This window comes from Corapipo altera, unplaced genomic scaffold (assembly GCF_003945725.1).
Source record: "Corapipo altera isolate COAL_440 unplaced genomic scaffold, ASM394572v1 89, whole genome shotgun sequence".
NCBI lineage: Eukaryota > Metazoa > Chordata > Aves > Passeriformes > Pipridae > Corapipo > Corapipo altera.
Genome location: NW_020884968.1, coordinates 301,371 through 322,807, shown reverse-complemented (window position 1 = coordinate 322,807; position 21,437 = coordinate 301,371). Strand labels below are relative to the sequence as shown.

Genomic DNA, 21,437 nt, shown 5'->3' with positions numbered 1-21,437 from the left:
GACAGAACCCTCCTGCCCTGCCCCTAGGCAGCCAAGTAAGCAGCATTACTGAACGTGCCTGCAGACACTTGAGAGTGCCTATGACCGAGTTGCTCTACGATTAAACATTCAATGTGAACAACTGTGTTGCAGATGCCCTCTGCCTCTAACCCTCAAAACAGTGTCTCAGATGCGGTTTTCAACAGATGAAAACCGCAAGAAAGAGGGCAGTTTAGTGGTGGCTCTTCACAGAGTTTAGTGAATGTTATATGATGCTTCTCATAGGGAGGAGCTTGCGGTAAATGACCTTTACTCTGGCTTACTGAGGTTTGGGGGCAGTACAATACTGGCTGTCATGGTAGATTTCTCGAAGTTGATTTGGTTTTGGTGATGCAAGTCGTACTCAGAAAAACAACAAGCCATTTATCAGAATTTAGCAGAATCAGTTTAACAGAGATGAGTTGTATAGGGCATTTTAGCTTAGACTAATAATGCGTGTCAGGCCTAGAGAACGGTTTTCATACAATTCTTCCATGTTCCGGTGAGTCATGAGTAATTGAGTTGATTTGAGCAACTAAACAAGCAGGCAGGAAAGCAGCTCACCCTGAGGTTTTCTAATTTAAGAAAGTTGAATCTGTGAACTGTTGTAAACACAACAATGTGGCTGTGTGCATTTTGTAACGTATTGAGTTTTCTTTTTATTTGTCTTGAAAATGAGATTTAAGAACAGTCTTGTTTCAGGAAGCAGATCTGAATGAAGAATCTAGAAGGTAAAAAAGCCAAATCCCCAAAACCTAACCAAGCTATTGACCAAACTGATACCATTAGCTGGTTGTCATGTTGCAATCTATGTCAGGCTTAGAAATGTTTTGATAGATGATTTATTGCAATCTTAACTTCAAAATGCATCATCATCAAAATACATTTTGAAAGAAAAGTTTCCTGCTTCTTTTCCCCATAGGAAGATAGTTAACCTGTATTGAGTTGCTCAAAGCTCTGAAGTATATAGATTGTAAAAACATTGTTTCAGTCTTATTGCAAGTATTTTTTTGATTTTGTGCCAGAAACCTGGCACTATTTCATTGGATTTCAGTTAAATACCAAAAAGGGGGAAAATGAACATAGCTTAGAAATATACTTACAGTTTTAAGGTACTGTTTTTTATGATTTTAAGGTTACAGTTTTAAGTTTTTTAGGGGGTTGGGAACCTGCAGAATGGTATTATCAGGAGCTGGCATTTGTTACATGGCATGAGAGTGCACAACACTGATCTTCTGCCACACTTAACTTATAGTTAAGCATATCTGTGCATATTTATGTGCATATTTCTCATGTGTCCCTATGTTGGAGTCCAGTATTCTCAGACCACGATTTTTTATTTTTTTCCGCATGAGTACTTTTTTTGTTCATCTCTGAGTGTTCTTCCTAGAGGATGTGTTGGCAGGTGCCATTTCAGCCCTGGCTGAGATAAGCATTAGTGATTACTAGTATTACACAGTAAGCTTAATACATTAATCGAATGAATGACCAACTGTCTTGCTCAGGAACCCTGAGGGCGAGAATATATACCTGCATGGAATAAGTGTGGGTCCACTTCCAAACCCTGTATTGTGTTGATGGGCTTCACCACATCATGGTTTACCCAAGCACTGATGATGACTCGCATGCCAAAGCTGATTTCCTGAATTTCCCTCTTGTTAATATGCTCCCTTTTCCTGCCAGGATGAATGATCTGGTCCCTGTTCAGAGAACTGACTTATTGGTGCACCAGAAAAAGGACAGCACCATCTTGCCTCTGTTTGTCTGGATCCTTCTTGCTCCAAGTGGAGCAAGGTCTCCTTGGTGCTAAGTGAGTTGTGGGCCAGCTGGTCTGCAACTCACTGAGCTTGTCAGTCTTGTAGAGTCAAGGAGACCTAGTTGCTGCCCATCCTAACCTGCAGGCCAAGATGTCTCCAACATGTCTTAGCACATTTTAGCATGACAGTTGGCAACTTATACGTGTTATTCCACCACCATTTACCTTTCACCCTGCCCCAAGCTGGCAGGAATCTGCCTGGCCCAGAAATCAGCACATCCCCCCTCAGTGACTTTGCCTATTGTGGTATGGGGTTTTGTAGGAAAATCCTCATCCCTAGGACTAAAACTTGAGCCTCATCCAGGGGGAGAGTACCTGATCTCTTCTACAGATGGGCCATCCATTGTAGGGTTGTTCAGCTGAAAATGTATAGTCCACCCAAGGAGGTTTTAATGTTTAATTTCAAATTTTACTTATTTGATATATTGAATATTGCATATGATTTGGATTTATAAGTGATACAGCAGTATCCTGAAATCCCCAGGCAGGCATAGTGTAACAGTGGCAATGTACATCAGAATCACAATAAAAACGTGATTCCACTTAGCAGTCCCTATATGAATACATGCATACATACATACATACATACATATATATATATATGTATTCCCATTAGCTTTGCCATCATGATGCTGGCCATCCCCAGTCCCTGGGAAGTAATACATAGCTTGAAGCCAGCTCAAGCCAGTTGCACTCTTCCAGGTTTTTGTTCGTTGCTCAGTTTTCACATACTCTGTTGGGCTGAGGCATGTCTTCACTCTTATCTTGGCAACTCAGGAAGATGTTACTCTCTACTAGCTGTTTTAGGGGAAGTTGTGTATATGCCTTGATGATCACCTGGTACAGTGTAGTGGTTTGAACCTTGTTTTCCCCCAGAGGCTGAAAAGTGGTAACCCCCAGGGGTGGAGACCCCTGGAAGTTTTGAAGTTCTGCCCGATGAGCACTCCTGCAGAAATGAAAACATATCACAAGCACCGGAAGAGAAGGGTTGTAGTTTGGTTGTTAGAAGGAGTAGCCATTGTTGTAGGAGCCACGAGGAAAGGGGCCCGGAGCCCCTCGGGGCCTCTGGGGCCCCCCAGCCCCAGATGGGGGCTACGGGGACCTGGAACAGCATACAGCTGGGCTAGGTACCTGTAGTTGTGAGCTGGGAGATGTTTTCTCCAAACTGGGCAGTGGCTGGAGAAAGCAGCAGCCGAGCTGGCACTGACCGGAGAAGCGGTGGCAGAGAGCCAGAAGAGATAAGACGGAGCAACAGAGACATGCAGCACCGCAGAGAAGACTCCTGGAAGGAGAGTTGAGGAGAAGAGAGCCCGCAGCAGAGCTTTGGAGTTCTGGGGGTAGGAACTGTACCAAACCCCTAAAACTCCTTTGAGACCTCCTGGAAAAGAGGAAGATGATGGACTCTTGCTTGAAAGAGCCTTGAAGTGCAGCATGCACTGCAGAGAGGAGCTGAGAAGCTCAAAGGCATCCTGAAGCTGGACCGGGACGGAGAAGGAATGCGGGGGGGGTTGACCTTGGCCCCCCTCGCTGCTGCTGCTAAGCCAGCAGCCTTGAGACAGAGCACGGAGCTCTGCAAAGGGGAATTTGAATCCCCTGCGGAAGGGACTTTCACGAAGATGCCCCTGCATTTCGTGATATACCTGTGGTGACGCGAGTCTGGTCCCTGCTGGCAGCCCACAGGTGAGGCCTTCACTTGGACCGAAGGAGAGCCGAGGGGCTTGGAGACCCCCTTGTGTGTATTGAACAGAGATCCAGCTACAACAATCCAGTTACTGCTGCATGCATGAGATGAGGAGAACCTGCTGCCATAGAAGAAGCTGCTGCCTGAGAGACTGGAAGGGATCTGTCCTTCTTTCCCTCCTGGACTTTTATTTGGAGGGGAGAGGAGATCTGATCCATTGTAAATACTATATGTCATGGTAGAGATAGTTGTGATTTTGTGTATAATGTGTTATAGTATTTATTTGTACAGTCATTGTAATATATTCCCTTTCCCCCATTCTGAGTCTGGTTGTGTTTTGTCTGGAAAAACCCATCTCACATTAGGTTGAGATGTGGGAGGGGGGATGGAGCTAGGGAATTGGATTTTGGGGCTATCTCAAACCATGACATACAGACAAGTATCTCAAACAAAGATTGTGTTGAGATGAAGTTTGACTTTCTTGATAAAAGTTGATTATTCTTTACATTCTTCCATGAGAAAATTTTTTCCCCACTCATCTCCTCTGAGCTGCCTTCAATAGTAGAGATGGATTGGTCACAACATACAGCCTTATCTTTTGCAATGCAGGCAGTAGTGGGTACTGTATACAAGTAAACCTCATTCTCTTGATATTTTAGGCTAGCAAAGAATGGAAGATAATATCTTCTTATAGTCCTGATTCGGATGTGCAAATGGGAAGCAACTTGCTAAACGAAATATCATTAGAGGATGCTGCCGGTGTGCAGAAAAAATCTCCTTTTAATGTAGAAATGTACAAGGTGAGTTTTTCGTAACATTGGGAATAGGAAGGACAAGTTAAATTCTTACATCTTAGAAACAGACAAATTTCTTAAATACTTTCATCCTGTAGTTTCATGTTTATCGAGGTTGCTGTGCCTTTTTGGTAGTTGTTCATATTTGTATAATATAATACTGATTTTAAAAGCTAAGAGGTTTTTTGCAAATGTAGTTTGATAAGAGAAGAAAACCTGTGTCATACACTTCTGGATATATTTAAAAAGCAACTGTGGTTAAAGCAAATAGCAAATCAGCTTGTCAATATTTATTATTTCTGTAGTCTGTTTTTCGATTGGTGTCACTACTTTGAAATTAAGGAAACTTCTTAGAATCTAGTGGGTCAGATATTTTCAGGATTGTATGTGGAGCTGCTAGATTTACGGCAGTAGTTGCTTGCAAGTTAGCTGCACGATGGCTTATGTAATTGTAAAATCCAATATTTAGTATTTAGACTTACTTACTCAAAGAAACTTCCTTATTTATTATGCATTCTGTATAAATTCTCTGTTTTGTGATAACTGCAAAGTCTGTTTCATTCTAACAATTTAGCTCATCTGGCATTTCATTTATTTTTTTTTATTTTTTGTTCTGGTTCAGATGCTGAATGGAGAACTCAAGCAATTGTATACTGCCATTACAAGAGCCAGAGTAAATCTGTGGATCTTTGATGAAGACTGTGATAAACGGGCTCCAGCTTTTAAGTATTTCATCAAAAGAAAATTTGTTGAGGTTGTCAAAACAGATGAAAATGAAGGTAAAGTTATCCTAAAACTTTCTTAAACAGGACAGCCTACTTATGCTTTCTTGCTTTTAGACCATATAGTAAAGAAGGTTAAATTCCTTGGTCCTTCTAACAGTATGCACTGATAACTGCCCTTGCAAATTTCCACTTATTTCCACTTATTTCAGTCTTAATTCTTTTGTCTCTAAAATCAGTTGCATATGTTAAAGCATAACTCATTGCTAATTCATTAGTATAAGTTTCATTGCTGTCACAGGAGAAAAGTCAGAGATCACTCAGACAGATCTGATCTTGTAGTTAGTTTATTGAGTTCTAACTAGTAAATTCAGATATAAAATATTCATTAAGTACAGATGGATTGGTGGTCAATACTCTGTTTTTTACTACGTTTAAAGTTAGCATGGGATACAACAATTATCACATAAGCTTGCTATACATATCTTTAATGTTACACACATGCAAAAATGTCATTTACCAACCCATTGGTGTCTGGTGTTGGGTAAGGGGTCTCTCAGCCTCAGTGGGTGAGAGGCTTTCCTATTCAAAGGGAGATTGCTGCCACTCAGCCAGCTGCTATGGAGGGAGAACTCAATGGAATTGAACGGCTGCAGATATTTATAGCTTTGAGCTGTTTCAGTGTTTAATTTGTAGTCACATTTTCTGCTATGTTAATGCAGTTTCAGCCCCTTACCAGCCCAGTCTCCAGGCAAACTATGTTTTTTGTTTTGATGCTGTGTTCTCACTGATAGCCTCACACAACAGGATGATAGCCTCACACCTGCACAGTAACAAAAGCTGTTAGAGAAAAAACATCTCAGCTAAAAGAGATTTATCAATTAAAATAATTTGTTTTCTACAAAGAGAGTGCGTTTACTCAAAGATTTGTCCAAAAAACAAACATAATTTTTAATGGTCTTTCAAAACCAAACCCAACTTATTGATTTTCAGTGCTGATTGAGAGACATAAAACACATTTAACTCATAATTACTGTTACTGGTGTGAGCATAAATCATAGAGCTTGGAACGTTATAAGATGTTAATGCTTAGTTTTGGTACATGATACGTGGTTTCTGTGGTTTATCCGTTTTAACATAATTACTCTTTGCCCTTCTAGACTTAGATGACAGCATGTTTGCTAAAACTTCAACTCCAGAAGAATGGATTGCACAGGGAGACTACTATGCTAAACACCAGTTCTGGGAGGTAGAAACATATGTTTATCTGAAATAAGGATTCTTGTTTATTCTGAAACCTTTTTTTTTCTTTGTATCTATAAAATCATCTGTAAACCTTCAGTTGCTGTGTAGCAGTTTGTCTTAGTTTGAGATTTGTGTGGGTCTCTACAGACTACTTGTCAATAACTTACAAGAAGTAAGGAGGCAGAACAAGCCTGTTGTTTGTAATCTTAAATTCACTACTCAAAAGTTTACAGTCCAATGAGGGGAAAACATTTTAATATGCACAAATGAAAGACAGTTGGAAAAAAACAATTATTAACAACGACTGGAATTGATTGAAATCTGTGAATCTAAACTATATTCTTGATGTTATCATTGCACATAGTGTAGGAGAAGGAAAGGATTTATTGGAAGTATATTAATTTGGGCAGTAAAATGATGGATTCATTCCCTTCCTTTTTAAAGAACATGGAGATTTTACAGGTTTTTTTTTCCTAAATTGGTAGTGTTAATACAAGTCCAGATATGGGATGACAGGTAATTGGATAGAAGCAAAACACAGCTAGGACGACACCACCAATTAATTATTCTACAAGGAGATAAGGGATATATACCCTTGTCCTTATGGGTGATTTTAACTTCCCAGATATCAACTGGGAATATTGTACAGTGGACACCAACAGGTCCAGGAAATTTCTGGAGCATGATGAAGAAGATAACCATTGGGTGCAGGTACTAAGGGAGCCAACTAGAAAAGGTGCCCTCCTACATTTACTGTTTGTAAGCAGAGAGGGACTTGTGAGTAATGTGGTGATTTGTGTCTGTCGTGGTCACAGTGGCCACAAAGTAACTGAGTTTCAAATTTTTGGCTATAGAAGAAAACCGACCAGCAAACATTTGACCATGGATATGGGAGTAGCAGACTTTGGGCTGCTGAAGGATCTAATTAGTAAGATTTCCTGGGAATTTGCTTTTGAAAATCTTGGGGTCTATGAATGCTAGGCACTTCTTAAGAGCCATCTCTTAAGAGTGCAGGAGCGAGTGATTCCAAAGCATCAGAAGTCAAGCAAGTGGGGCAGAGTCTGGCTTGGCTGAACAGGAATCTTCTTCTAGAACTTACACAGAAAGGGAAAGTTTATGGACACTGGAAGCAAAGGGAAGTGACATGGGAGGATAACAGAGATACTGTCACTGTAGGGAGAAAATTTGTGTGACCGAAGCTTGATTAGAGTTCAAGCTGTCCAGCACCTTTTATGATAAGGTCAGCCATGTAGTTGACCAAGAGAAGCCAGTAGTTGTGATATATTTTGGTTTCAGCAAAGATGTTAGTACTGTCTCTCACAGTGTCCTTCTTGATGAAATGTCCAGCTCACAGCTAGACAAGTCCATAATACATTAGGTGGGAAATTGATTGACAAGTCAGGCTCAAAGAATTATAGTAAACGGAGTTATATCAAGCTGGTGGCCAATCATTAGTTGGATTCCCCAAGGCTCAATTTAAGGGCTGGTGCTCTTTAATGTTTTTATAAATGATTTGGACACAGGAATTAAAGGTACATTAAGTAAGTTTGCCAGCGATACTAAACTAGGAGGATACTAAATTGAGTGGAGCTGTTGACTCCCTTGATAGAGAGGCCCTGCAGAGAGACCTCAGTAAGTTAGAGGGCTGGGCACTCACCAAGTGTATCAAGTTTAGGAAGGGCAAGTGCCCGATTCTGCACCTGGGATGGGGCAACCCTAGTTGTGTGTATAGGCTGGGGAATTGGAGGCTGGAGAGAAGTGCTACAGAAAAGGACCTGGGGGTCCTGGTCAATGGAAAGTAGAATATGAGTTAGGAGTGCCCTGGCAGCCAGGAGGGCCAACTGTGTCCTGGGAGGCATCAGGCAAAGCATCGCCAGCCAGTCGAGAGAGGGAATTTTGGGTACTTTCTTTGATCATGGCAAAAAGAAAACTTCTGTGTTTTGCTGGTAGCAACACAGAATTTTTCAAAAGGAAAATAGATAATTATAACAAGGCAAAAAAATCAAAGCAATCAGCTGCCACTATACAGACAGTTGTTATCTCCCCTTGAAAGTAAAAGGCAATTCCCTAAATGGACAGAAAAGAATTTAGATAAAAAAAACAACATAGCTAAAAAAAAATTTATCTTGGAATCTAAAATGTATTAATTATATTATCTGCTGTTCTACTTTCTTTATAACCTTCATCTTTGCTTATCATTGCTACCTTAAGAAGAAATTATGTGGTGAATTTGGCGTTTCTAAGAGTGGCTTGCAATGGACAAATTCCAAACAGACGCAAATACAAAATTAGTGGATAGAATAAAGAAATCATGGTGTTGCAGAATAAGCAGGGTGCTAATGAAACAAACCTTGCTAGGAGCATGGTAATTCCTGGTACCTCTTTTTAGTTTATCACAGAAAGGGCCTGGTATGATCAAAGGATGAAAAATGTTCCATGCTTTATGATTTCACTTTGCACACATTGATTTTCCTCCTTTATTAATATGTAGTAGATGTCTGGTGACTTACCAGTTAATGGTTTAGCCTATCATTCAAATTGCATATGCTATTTATTCTATCAGCCTACCAGGAATTCTGCTTTCACTACTTCCATGTAAAACATTGTAATTAATACTCTAATTTTGATAGTCACATGTGGACTGACTTTAAAGCTTTTCTTTTTGTCCTAAAAATATACTGCAATGTTTTACCTTTTCCTTCTTCCAGGCACCCTGCCATTCTTTCTGCTTTCCATTGCAGTGACTAAAATTAAATATTGCTTTTATGTGATAAGCCATGGACTGGATGCACATCTGTGAATGCTGTGTATGATTTCACCCCAGGTGGCAGCCAAATGTTACCAAAAGGGTGGAGCAGCTGAGAAGTCAAAACTGGCCCTGGCACATGACGCTGTTCTCAAAGTGCATGCAAAGAAAAACAGCCCTAGGTAAGTGTCAGTGTGGATGAGCAAGTGCCATTTTGTGGTGCCAGACCTCACTGGAGTCTGGAGGGGGAGATTCACACCCCAGTTGTAGGACTGGACTGGAAACATCAGAGAACAATGCAGATTAGGTGTCTTCACATATTTGTGGGTGGCAAAAGAGATTTAAGAAATGGGAAAGTCTAGCACAACAGGATCTGGGGCACTGCTCCCTCTGGGGAGTAGTGGAGAAGTTGTACACCATAGGCTGTCCAAATGAAATGTGGCCCTTGAAAGGACTTGCTGGTCATGTGAAAGAAAAGCAACAGGATTTGCATTACCTCAAGAGGCTTTATATTCTTTGATATAGATAGAAGAACATACTCCATCAGCAGTGCTCAATTTCAGTTAATCCCACTGCATATTCGTTTAGCAAAGAGAAAGGAACATTGTTGTACATTGGGGAAGAAAAGCTGCTAGCAAAAAGTGAGCTTTGGGGTAAAATTAGAGTCAATTTAAACAAAACAAGCAGAACTAAATCTGAAGGACAGTTTTAAAGAACAGATTTTGAAATTAATCATTGAGTTCATGCTGTCAGCTGAGTAAAATATCTTAAGGGTTTGATGGGGAGAGAGTTTGCAGTTTCCTGGAGAGGCTGGGAAACTGTTTGGGACTCATCTCATAAGACAAGAAAAAACTTAATGGGGAGAGCTCTAGATCTAAGTTAATAAATTCCTTTTTATGCTGGGGAGGCCAGAAACTAGCAGTGATAGCAGAGTGGGTAAGGAATGACTAGATCAGAGGAAGCTAGCACAGAAAGAAGAAGAGGGAAGGTCTAGAGAAATGCTATTACTGGAGTTAAACAAGGTTTTATCTTTTGTAATTACCTGCTTTATATTAGTGGCCCTGGTTAAAAGTATAAGGATGCTCATGAAATTTAGTGATCATAGAGAAATTGGTGATCAGACTGATAAAACTTTTTTTCAGTTCACTGTATGCTTAGGTGCCTGTAAACTGAAGCAAGTTTGAGGAGAAGGAATTCATTATATTGGGATGTGTTAATTTGACAGAATGTATGTAATAATGAAGCTATTAAAGTGGTTTTTTGTTTAGTAGAGGTATTAATGCTGGTGTAAAAAGGTTAAGTAAGATTCCTGTGTGCTCTATACTATGAAATTCTCTGTACAATTCTGATTCTTCTGGGTTGAGAATCAGGAATTCAGTCTTGATCACTTGCACGCAGTGATACCAGAAATGCTGAGATTGTTGAGTTATACAAAACAACAGCTGATAACACGTTTGATTGTTGTCTTTGATTACCTTGGGGTTAAAACAAGAAAGGAAGGAACAAGTTAAGCTAGAAAAGTGTTGCAAAACCACAGTCCTATACTCTAGCTAAAAAAAAAAAAAAAAACCCACAAAAAATATTTTTACTGCCACAGAAACCAGATTCTGGAACAGACTTCTGGACAAAGCCATGTCAGCCCAAAATATAACTAATTGTAAGGTAATAGCTCATCAGGTTGTATAAGGAGAAGAACACATGATGCCAGTGCTGCTTGGATTCAGTGACAGATCACATCACCCTAAACTTAATTTGGATGTAAGCGGTAATTTTGTCTTGCTTTCTACAGGGAAAAAAAGATGGAATATATGACATTGGCTAAAACTTACTTGGAATGCGGAGAACCGAAATTATCACTAAAATGTCTGTACCAATCAAAGGAGTTCCGGCTCTGTGCAGAACTGTGTAAAAAGTTAGGAAAGGTATTAAATCCTTTAAGCTATCCTCACCTTATCACTTTCGTTTTCCTGCAGCTTTTTTTTCCTCTCATATTACACATAAGGTAATAGTATTTTTCTGTGGCATGGTAGTAGCTGAACTAAATGAGCTTTTTAAGCTGTGCTGTTCAAAAGGAAGCATTTGTCAGAGAATAGGCAGAAGAGGAATGAAGAAGAGAATAACGCAGTTATGCAGGCCAGGTTTATTTCTTTGGCTTTCCTCAAATGTCATCATCAGTCATTTGCAGTCAAAAGTTAATGACTGATCTCATGAAACTTAAGCTGTGACTTCATTCAGCACTCTGATGATACTGAAACTTCCCTGATTACAGCCATCTAAATGGAACCTTGTAACTTGCAAGGGTTGAAGTAGTGTGCTAACAGTATGTACTATTTTTTATTTGCAGTGTATTTCCACTAAAAGAATGTAAAGTATTTGTTCCCAAATATTTGAAATTTAAGATAAAAAATTAGGGTTCTCATTCTGAATCCATAACTGTTTAAATTTAATCCTGTTGATTCTGAGAAATTTGTTAGTCAACAGAAGTGTATGGTGTTTTCTAACAGTGGGCAGAGCTTGGTGGGTAAAAAGTAGTTTGAAAATCCTGGATAATACCTTTATTTTTCCATTCTAGTTTTTAAGACATAAAGTTTGTTTTTTTTAAAATCTGTTCAGTTTTAACGATGGTTACTTTAATATTTATATGATTACATTAAGATACTTTAATTACATTTTATTTAAGTGTATTTCTTTATGAGACACTTACACGATAGAATTACTAGATTTGTTCTATTCATGTAGCTTTGGCTGTTTAGAACACTTCAGGTTCATTACTGACTTCTGCATTGCAGATGAAGGATGCTGCAGTTTACTATCAGAAAAGCCAGTGCTACAAAGAAGCATCTGGATGTTATGAACAAATTGAGGAATTTGATCTGGCCATTAAAATGTATTGTCAGGAAGAACTCTATGAAGAAGCAGCAAAGGCAGTTGAAAGGTATGTCTTCCAAGATGGTACTGGAATATAATTCTCTTTTCCACTTCCAAATTCAACACAATATGACTAACATGCTGAAAAATTTTCACAAGGGTTTTTGGCTGGTGACTTCATTTTATATGAAGTTAAATTAACATTGTCAGAATTCTTACTTGGGTAATGATAACGTGGTGAAAGGATTCTACTGCATTCACAGCTGGTGCAGTGACTAGTTTAATTTTCCTGGAAATTTTTTCCAGTCTATAGTATTAGTCATGCAAGTTCTCCTTCAGCCAATCCTCTGAACTATGTTCTTAAGGTAAATATGACAAAATAATTCTATAGAAGTATTAAATACTTCCCTCTTAAGACTGAAATAGTGACCTCATTAGCACATTCTTGCATAAATGATTCATTTATTGGCCACACTTTTTAGTACACTTAAATCGATTGATTTTTAGAGAATATGTAAACCAATTAAAATTCTAGCAAGACCTGCAATTACACACCTTCACTGCAATCCTTTGTGATGTACCTTTAGTAATGGTAACTGTTTTCTTGAATTATTAAAGCTTGTTGAATATAAAGAGATCGTTCAATCAAAAAGTTCAAGCATTAAGTCACCTTCCCAACTAAGGAATTTTTAACTCAGCCTTCCCAAATCATTCATGCAAATTTATAAGTATAGGTACAAAAAATCTACACTCCTGCATTTATCATGAGAAAGATGATAATGAAAGGCTAATGATAATTTATTCACACAACAGAAAAATTTGACTCATTTTCAACTTACAGGAGAGCACACTTTTGCAAAACTGGCTCGGGGGTACCTTAATAATTTTACATCAACCAATAATACTTAATAACTGAATATTTTAAATTGCATGTTATGAAAGATGCAACTGGATACTTTTCTGAGGCATTCACTAAGCAACAAAGATAGGGCGATTATGTGTGCTAAAAGAAATGAGGCTGCCACCACACAGAGTTCGATTTTGGGATTTGTCTGGCATTCCCCTTTTATTAGGGTTCCTTCATAAACAGCACCTGGTGTTTGTCTTTTAGTTAACTTGAATTCCCAGGATCATCCTAAATTGGTGCCTTGATCCCACACATTTTCCTTGCATCATGTGGTGGCTGTGTTCAGCCACGAGAGAAAAACACACTCTATCATGCAGACCATTCAAAGTGGTTTTTGCTTTGAGAACACAGCACTCTCTTTATCAAAAACACCAGTGAAGGCCAAATTAGGATCATTTTTGATCCTAATTTAACTGAACGCAGGTGCTGCCGGCTTAACTGGTTCCCACACAAAGTATATGTAGATACATATGACAGACTTGAAAGAGTTCTCTAAATTGACCAGTTTATGTAAATTTTACAGGATATTATCTATATTGACCTGTGGAGGGTTCATTGAATTCGTATCTATTTCATTCTGTCTTCTGTATTGAGGCTTACTTTTAAGAATAGAAGATTAACACTGATAAAGTGTGATTAAAGTAATTTGTACATTGTTTCAACAGTGTGAATAATGCTTCACTGTTGCATCTTGTTTGTACCATAAGTTTTGATGATCTTGCTTCAGACAGCCTTATGTTGTAATTCATTTCTTTTTGCAGATTTTTTTAAGATGTTGTGGTTGTTTATCGCCTGGCAGACATATCACATGAAATAATTGGCCTTTTTGAAGGAAAGGCTTCTAGGGGCAGCTATTTGCGTAATGTTTTAAGGTTTTTTTAAAAATGCAGTGGTGGTTTTTTTTGTCTAGATTAGTCATCTGTGTTAGTAAATTGATGTATCTGTTATTTCAGATATGAAGAGATGTTGAATACGAAAGGACAAATGGTTTCCAAACTCTCATGTACAGCAAATCAGTTGTATTTGGAAGCAGCTGCAAAGTACCTGAGTATGAACAGGACTGAGGAAATGATGCAAGTCCTCTCAAAACTTGACATAGAGGATCAGCTTGAGTTTCTGAAGTCTCGTGGATGCTTGCGCCAAACAGCAGACCTATTGAAAAGGAAAGGTCGAGAGGAGGAAGCTGCAAAGCTAATGAAACAACATGGATTTGCTCTGGAAGCAGCCAACCTCACAGCTATAAAAGAGTTTCGTGCATCATGTTTGCTCGCTGCAGCACGTGCCAGTGTGGCTCATTGTTCAGAATCAGACCTGGAAGACATGGAGATAATCCTAAAAGAAGCCCTCGAACTTTGTGAGCAAACTGGGCAGAAGTCTGGCATTGCTGAGGCTATGTTTTTGCAGGGAGCTCTGAAGGGAGACTTCACAAAGCTGAGCAACGCGTTCCGTCAGTTCCTATCTCTGAATCATTCTGCTGGTGCTGTTGAAGCTCTCTTTGCATTATCTCGTTTCAGCGCTCCTAGCCAGGACATCCTCTTCATGGCAACGCGTGGCTTAGTGGCTCTTCTGAGTCTGGTTAGGGGTTTGAAGAGAGCAGCCACCAATGCAGAGAAAGATATGGTGAAGTTATGCTTTGCCTATTTTGGGATTGTCCCAACAGGTGACAGTTGCCAGGTGTCTCAAAATGAAGCTGAACCCATTCTCAAGTTTTTGTCAGACAAGCCACATCTAAAAGAGAGGAAGATAAAAGGTGATTTCTCAGTAAGCACAGAAGAGGTAAAATCAGCTTTGAAGCAGCACTTGTTAAGCAGGTTTTGCTCTATCACCCGTGAGTTACTGAACAAGAATTACCCTGATATTTGTAAGAAGTTCATTGCCGGCTTGAACTGTGGAGACAGAACCTGTGATTACCATAGGCCCTTGTTGCGCCACGAAGCAAAGACAATATTTCAGTGTAAAATGCATCTGGTGGCAATAAGGGGGCTGTTCTTAGAAGCCACATGCACTTTCCCTGAAGAGCTACTGAATCAGTGCAAAAGCTTTGCTGACATTTTGACTTCTGACAAATATGCATCGTGTAAAGCCCTTCTAGAAGTGTTTTTTCCTGATCATTTTCATTTGAGAATACTGTCTGAGAACCCAAAGGCGTGTAAAGAAATACTGCAATTCAGTAGCATTATTTCCAAACCCTGCAGAGCAGTGTTGAAGGAGTACATCACATCTAAGTTTAATGATGAAGGCACTGCCGCTAGAAGAGAATCAACTGACTTATGGCTAAGTGCCATGAAAGTTTTTATCTTATCTTCAGGATATCCTGAAGAATTTGAGAAACTTCTTTTTAAGGAAGAGGATGATTATAACAAAGAGCTAAACTTTGCTTTGGCAAAGGCAAGAAGTTCCCCAAAGACTAGAGACCAAGGAGGAAAGACCAAAGGAATAGAGGGCAGACATGGCATGTTGCTACCTGACAAAAATGCTGAAAATGCAGGAAGAACACACTTGTGCTTCATTCGACTTCTTCAAAATTCACTTGAGCAATTCTATGTTCATAAGAACCCGGAAAACTGTAAAAGATTTTTTTTCCGTTTTATGAATGTCCTGATCAGGAAGTGCACAAGATACCTGATTCCAAGCATAGGAAATACGGTGATGTTGTTGGAATTGCAGTATATTCTCTGTTGTGCTGTCTTGATGCGTCTGTCCAAGAACATTACTCTCTGCCTTCCAAAGAGTTACATTGCTCTCCTTCATTACTGGGAGTTTTTGTTCAGAAGCAAGGACCATAACAAAGAACTGAAAGACACATTTTCTATTATACAGGAGTACAGACCAAAGGAAACATATGTAGCTGTACAGAATTTCAGATTTCATCTCTGTTATCTAGCAGAAGTTTTGTGTGGCGTTCATGGAAGGTTTGATGTCCTTCTGGATGCGTTCAGGGATCCCGACTGCATAACTTCAGGGGAGGCTGAGCGGACTGTAGTGCTGTGCTTAGTGATGTTACTGAATGCTGACCAGGTGCAGAGTTCTAAACATAGATCCCTCCTATGCCACCACTTTCCTAAAATCAAGGCGATGCTGAAATCAATGAGAAAAGACACTCTCTCTAAAGTTCCTGAAAGATTGCTGAGGGTTATTGAACAAGTGAGTGATGCTACACATGTAAGAGAAATAGCTACAAGCCTGCAAGAGCTGCTGATGGAGCGAGATGCAGAGTACTTGGTTGACTGCCGCTGGAAGTGGGACGCTGCATACAGTCAGGGGCATCCAACCATACGGGGCATCCTGTATGAACACATAAACCTTGACAGGTTTATGACCTCTTTGGATAAAACAGAATATGCTGACGAGCTAGAAGAGGAACTTGAAAGAGTTCATTGCTTAGAGGACCAAAAGGATCAAAAGGATCCCCTGGAAGTCATTGCACTCAGCAAGCAGAAGAAGCAAGAGCAGAAAGCATCTGCTCAACGCCAGCTGTATCGTGTGTTCAGTTTTGTTTCCCTTTACGTGAAGTGGAAAAGGAAGGCCTGCTCCAGAGCTCATCCTGTTGCAATGAAAGATGATGAATTTTTGTCAGAGATATTCAAAAAAGCAGATATTGACCAAACCCAGTGCGACCTCTGTGGAGTCAGATTTATCCAGAGCTCTGAGAACTATTTCAGCAGGTCGGAAAACATGGAGGCAGATACTTCTGAATCTCTGACACCAACAGAGAGCAGTGGGGAAGAAAAGTTGCATGCAGAAGGAAATGCAGTTTCTGTGGCCAGTGAGGCCTACGTAGAGCACAGAAACACAGATGAACACACAAATAATAATGCTGCCTACAGATCCTATGCTGAGTTTTTCAGAAGAAAGATAGATCCAATAATATATGATGGACTGGAAGTAGTGGAGGCCATTACAGAAAAGTCTTACACCCGAGACCATTTAGCATATAAAGAAGGTTCCAACTTACGCCAGAGAAAAATCAAAGAGAATATTAAGAAAATTTCAGATGCAGTAGAGGAAATCTATGAAAGAAAAGCCTGGGCTAAAGGTAGGACCTTTACAGTGTTCTTTAAACAATGTAATATGTCATTTTTGGCCAAACCTTTAGACCTGACAAAGCTCCATTTGAAAATCTTAATATGGTCAAGAGAAAGGTATTTCTAGGTATTTCAGGTAGCTGAGGAAAAGAAGAACCGAGACAGCTGGAAATACTGAAAATTATTTTCTAACCTCTTCCAATCACAACTTAATGCATCAGATAGTACAGGTAAAGTAAATAGTAGTGAATTTTTACAGATAAGCAAGTGAATTTTAACTACATGATCAGATGTGCTGTGTTCTCTAAACTTACACACTTTTACAGCAGCCTGTTGTATTAGACAAGGTCATCTTTATGAATTTTTCTGTTATTTCTACTGTTTCCTACTTCTGCCAGCCATAGTAATTTGGGTATGCAAGGGTAGAGTGTTAGGAGTACTTGGAGTCTTTGATTAAGAATATCTCTGACTAGTCTGCTCTGGAACTTGTAATTTTGCAAGGGTTGAACAAAAGGGATACTTAACTTCAAATCTGTGGGGTGTCAGGTACTCAGAGACAACGCTGGTGTTATAAAGTTTGTTAAATTATGTTACTTGAGATATATATTTTGATATTAGATTTTTTTCCCCCTCATATGCTTAAAGCATTATTCTATGCTGATTTTTGCAAGCGAAATGAGTAAATGAGTACCGAATGAGTGGCCTAGGAGCAAACTTGTTTGGCGCACTTGCTTTGGGAAAGTGACAACTTAAATCATAACATTTTTACTGACTTCAGTCAGAGAAATCCACCAATCCTGTCAAGTTGTCATTTTGCCTGTGATGTCTGACAGTAGCGAAAATACTGTAGTATTGGGTATGTTCAGCAACTCTGATCAGTGAAATATGTTAAATTTGTAACAAAATCTTAGGTTGTGATCTTCATGTGGAAGGTTTATCTTTACTTCTAATGGAAAGCTTTTACATATGGATTAAGTCCATGAAGTTTTCTTGAGTTTTGTGCTTGGCTTTTAGCTGCTGTAGAGTTCTTACAGAATGTTAATTGTGTTCCATTTCAGCTGAAGAAATAATAACCACACATGCCAACAAATTGGTTGTCACCGTTGATGACGCTCGTAAGTGGCTGAAGAAAATGGACTCTCACAGGATAAAAGAAGAAGGTATGTTTTCAAATTGCACAGCTTTCTGTGCCCTGTGAGGACACTATTCAGTAATGTTATCTTAGCATCACTGCAGTTTCCCAGTCAGCAGCGTTGTGGATATTCACTTACCCTCTAGGCAGCAAGAACTGGGCACTTCCACAGGGGCACTCTGGAAAACATGGGTTAACCAGGCTTTCCTCAGTAGCTCTTTAAAACAGAGCATGAGCCTTGCAGCTGGTTACAGAGTGGCCAGAATAGAGCAAGCCTCCTCCCTGGCCCTGGGTGGATCCCAGCCTGCACAGAGGATGAGTGTGTTTTTGCACACAGACACACACAGCTGCACACCTAACTGTGGTTCAGGTGCAGTTTTCAGAGTAGAAACTTGGGCAGTGGGGACAGAAGAAAAGCCATCTTCATCTTTACCAATAAGATGGTGCTATTTCTTAACTCTGATGTAGCAGTGCCTTAATGGGCACTTAATGGGCCTTAATGAGTTCTTGGAAACCAGCTTCCTAACAAAACTAATCCTTACCTTGCTTTGAAGAGTTCTGTGGAAAAAAATATTACATGCAGTTGGTTTTGTTTTGCTTTTACTTCTCTTGGTTTCATACCAAAAGTAACATATGTTGATGCAGTCTATTGCATCACAAACCTCTGAGGGCAAGTTTAAGACTTCATTGTGCCTGCCTAAATGTTCAGGTTTAAACACATATTTAGGTGGTAGGATTGCAACAATTTCATAAATAGGCAGCAATGAAGTGATCAGACTTACAAATAGCACTATATGTAAAGCATTAAAGTAGCTCTAATTTAGAAAATTTGGTTGTGATAAAGCCTGGTGTTCCATCTTCCTATTCCAAGAAAGATACAGGTAATAAGACTACCTGGGAGCTCTCGTATTATCTCAAAAGCAACATTATAGTCTATTTTTGAAGTCAGTAAGCAAATGTATTGTCTGCTGAAACTCAGCCTTGAGAGAGGTGAGACACACTTCTTAAAAAAGTCAAAGGCAGTAACAACAGAAACAGATTTTCATGGTGAAAATAATTACTAGTTCAGCAAGTGACTTAATAGTCCCTACTTCCTTGCAGAGCTCTTAACCACATTGTAATATTGAGCTAAATACTTCTTAAACATGATTCTGCACGTATGAAGGTATATTGCTGATGCACCAAATAGCAATGAGGTAGCTTGTCATCCTGTTAAGAGGAAAAGATGTTTGGGTTTTCCATTCTGCATTAATTTATTGTTTTTAATATAGGCTTTGTGCATGATAAAGACTTGGAAAATGAAGTGGAAGAGGAAAGCATGGCTTTTGAAGAACTTGCCTATAAAAAAATCTCAAGAAAAAAAGGAAGATGTGGGAAATTATAATTGGAAAAATTATTCTGGATGGCTATTCTATCCTCTTAACAATGTAATTTTAGAATGAAAAAATGTTAAAAAGAACAGAGAGATGGGATCACAAATGGAAAGAGTCTAAAGAAAAAGAGGAACTTATTCTATGTTTTGTATTTTTTTTATTACTTGTTGCTTATTGCTTGTATTATGTCAGAATAATTACCTGTGTTGTGATAATGTAATTGTTCAAACCTAAGAAAAGACCAATTTCCTTTCAAACCTATGTGGTAGCTTAAAAGTAACAAAAGCCAAAGAACCAAGTATGTAGAAAAAAAAGTTGTTTCTGACTTATCTCAGGGGTATTTTTCCGCTCAGTCTTCTTTTTGTTCTTTCTTGCTAATTTTCGTCGTCATTCTTCTGAGCTGGAATACTCAGAAAAATAGAAGGATAGTTTCTCTGATTTTAAGATCTTGCTATGTTTAGAACTTTGAGTGTTCAGGTGAGATACTTACAGTCTCTCTCTTTTCTATTTTTATAGACAAGAACAGTAATCTCTAAACACATTCATATTTCTGACTGTGTACCTATTTCTGATTAGATAGGTATGAAAGTTAGGGATTGTCTTTTATTTGATAAAGTTTTGATATAAACTTTTACCTGTACCTATTGAAAAATAGACAATCTTAGTTTAAAAGACTATTACACATTTTAAGTACTTTGTAAGGTTTAATTGATAAAAGTCTTTTTGTAATGTAATGTTTTTATAAAACTTGTAAGATTTTTTAAATCACTTAGTCTTGTCTTATTTTTTGAATGCTTTCTGAGAGCCATATGTGAATGACTGCATGAGTGGGATTTGTAAAATGGGTCCAGAGTATCAGTTCATGCTGATGCAGTTTTACTTTTGGGATTTCTGTGTGTCCAGCATACTGTAGTGTCCTGGTTTTGGCTGAGATAGAGTTAATTTTCTTCTTAGTAGCTGGTACAGTGCTGAATATTTGAATTTAGGATGAGAATAGTGCTGATAACACAGTGGCATTTTGGTTGTTGCTGAGCAGTGCTTACCCTAAGTCAAGGACTTCTTAGTTTCCCATGGTTTGCCAGAGAGCAGGTGCACAAGAGACTGGGAGGGAGCATGGCCAGGACAACTGACCTGAACTGACCAAAGGAATATTCCATAGCATAAAGCATCTGCTCAGTGGATATAAACTGGGAGGAGTTGGCTGGGAGGGGCCAGTCACTGCTGGGGGCTGGGCTGGGCGTTGGTTGTGATGGGTGAGCAATTGAGTTGTGCATCACTACTTTTTCTTGGGTTTTATTCCACTTTTCATTAAAATTATTATTATTGTTACTATATTTTACTTAATTTCAATTATTAAACTGTTCTTATCTCAACCCACAGATTTTACCTTTTTCTCTGATTCTCCTGCCTCTTCCACTGGGAGGATGGACGGGTGGGCGAGATGCTGTGTGGTACTTAGTTGCTGACTGGGTTTAAACCACAATATGTAATGTCCTTTAGCAGCATTTTTAATTAATACATTTGCATGTTACACATGTTAGAGTATTACTTAGTTGTTGAAATATTTTGTTTTTAAAGGGGTTCCTCTTTGTATACATAACAAATTGTTTCAATAATGACTTCTTTTCAAAAACGTAATCACTTATTATTATGCTCAGTGTTGTGGAAATAAGACATTTTACATGGGTGAAAATGAAAATGTGCTGTAGAATGGAGCAACGTGGGTAGCAGTAATAGTTATCTATTGCATTGTAATTGCTGTTGTCTGCCAGAAGACTCTTCCTAAAGAAACCTTATTGCTTAAGCAAGCGTCTAGAAGATGGTTTAGAAACATACATTGGTGAAATGTAATGCAAGTCATTTGTACTGCATAGAAGTCAAGAGTTAAGAAAACTGGATCATTAATGTAACTTATTTGGCTTTGTTTTCTCTAATGATAGGTATTTCGGAGAAACTTTCCTGATTAGTTTTTCAGCTTCACTATTTACATTTGCAGCAGTAAATGCTACCTAAACTTTTTAAGGATAATAACAATTTCAAAATCCTTGCTGACCACATTTTAAAGATCTAGTGATTATACTTTATGCAAAAAAAGAAGCTTAAACATTAT

General features: G+C 38.8%; 1 protein-coding gene across 1 annotated transcript in view; it reads left to right on the top strand.

Moving 5' to 3' along the window:
- The window catches only part of TRANK1 (tetratricopeptide repeat and ankyrin repeat containing 1), a 52,627-nt gene extending 32,015 nt beyond the window's left edge, over positions 1–20,612 (top strand). The window contains 9 exon segments of the mRNA XM_027665036.1: positions 4,175–4,315; positions 4,932–5,088; positions 6,192–6,280; positions 9,101–9,204; positions 10,812–10,944; positions 11,812–11,957; positions 13,751–16,833; positions 17,881–17,982; positions 19,226–20,612. Of these exon segments, the coding sequence (XP_027520837.1) occupies positions 4,175–4,315; positions 4,932–5,088; positions 6,192–6,280; positions 9,101–9,204; positions 10,812–10,944; positions 11,812–11,957; positions 13,751–16,833; positions 17,881–17,982; positions 19,226–19,338 (4,068 nt within the window). The 3' untranslated portion in view covers positions 19,339–20,612.
- Positions 20,613–21,437: the final 825 nt, after the last annotated feature.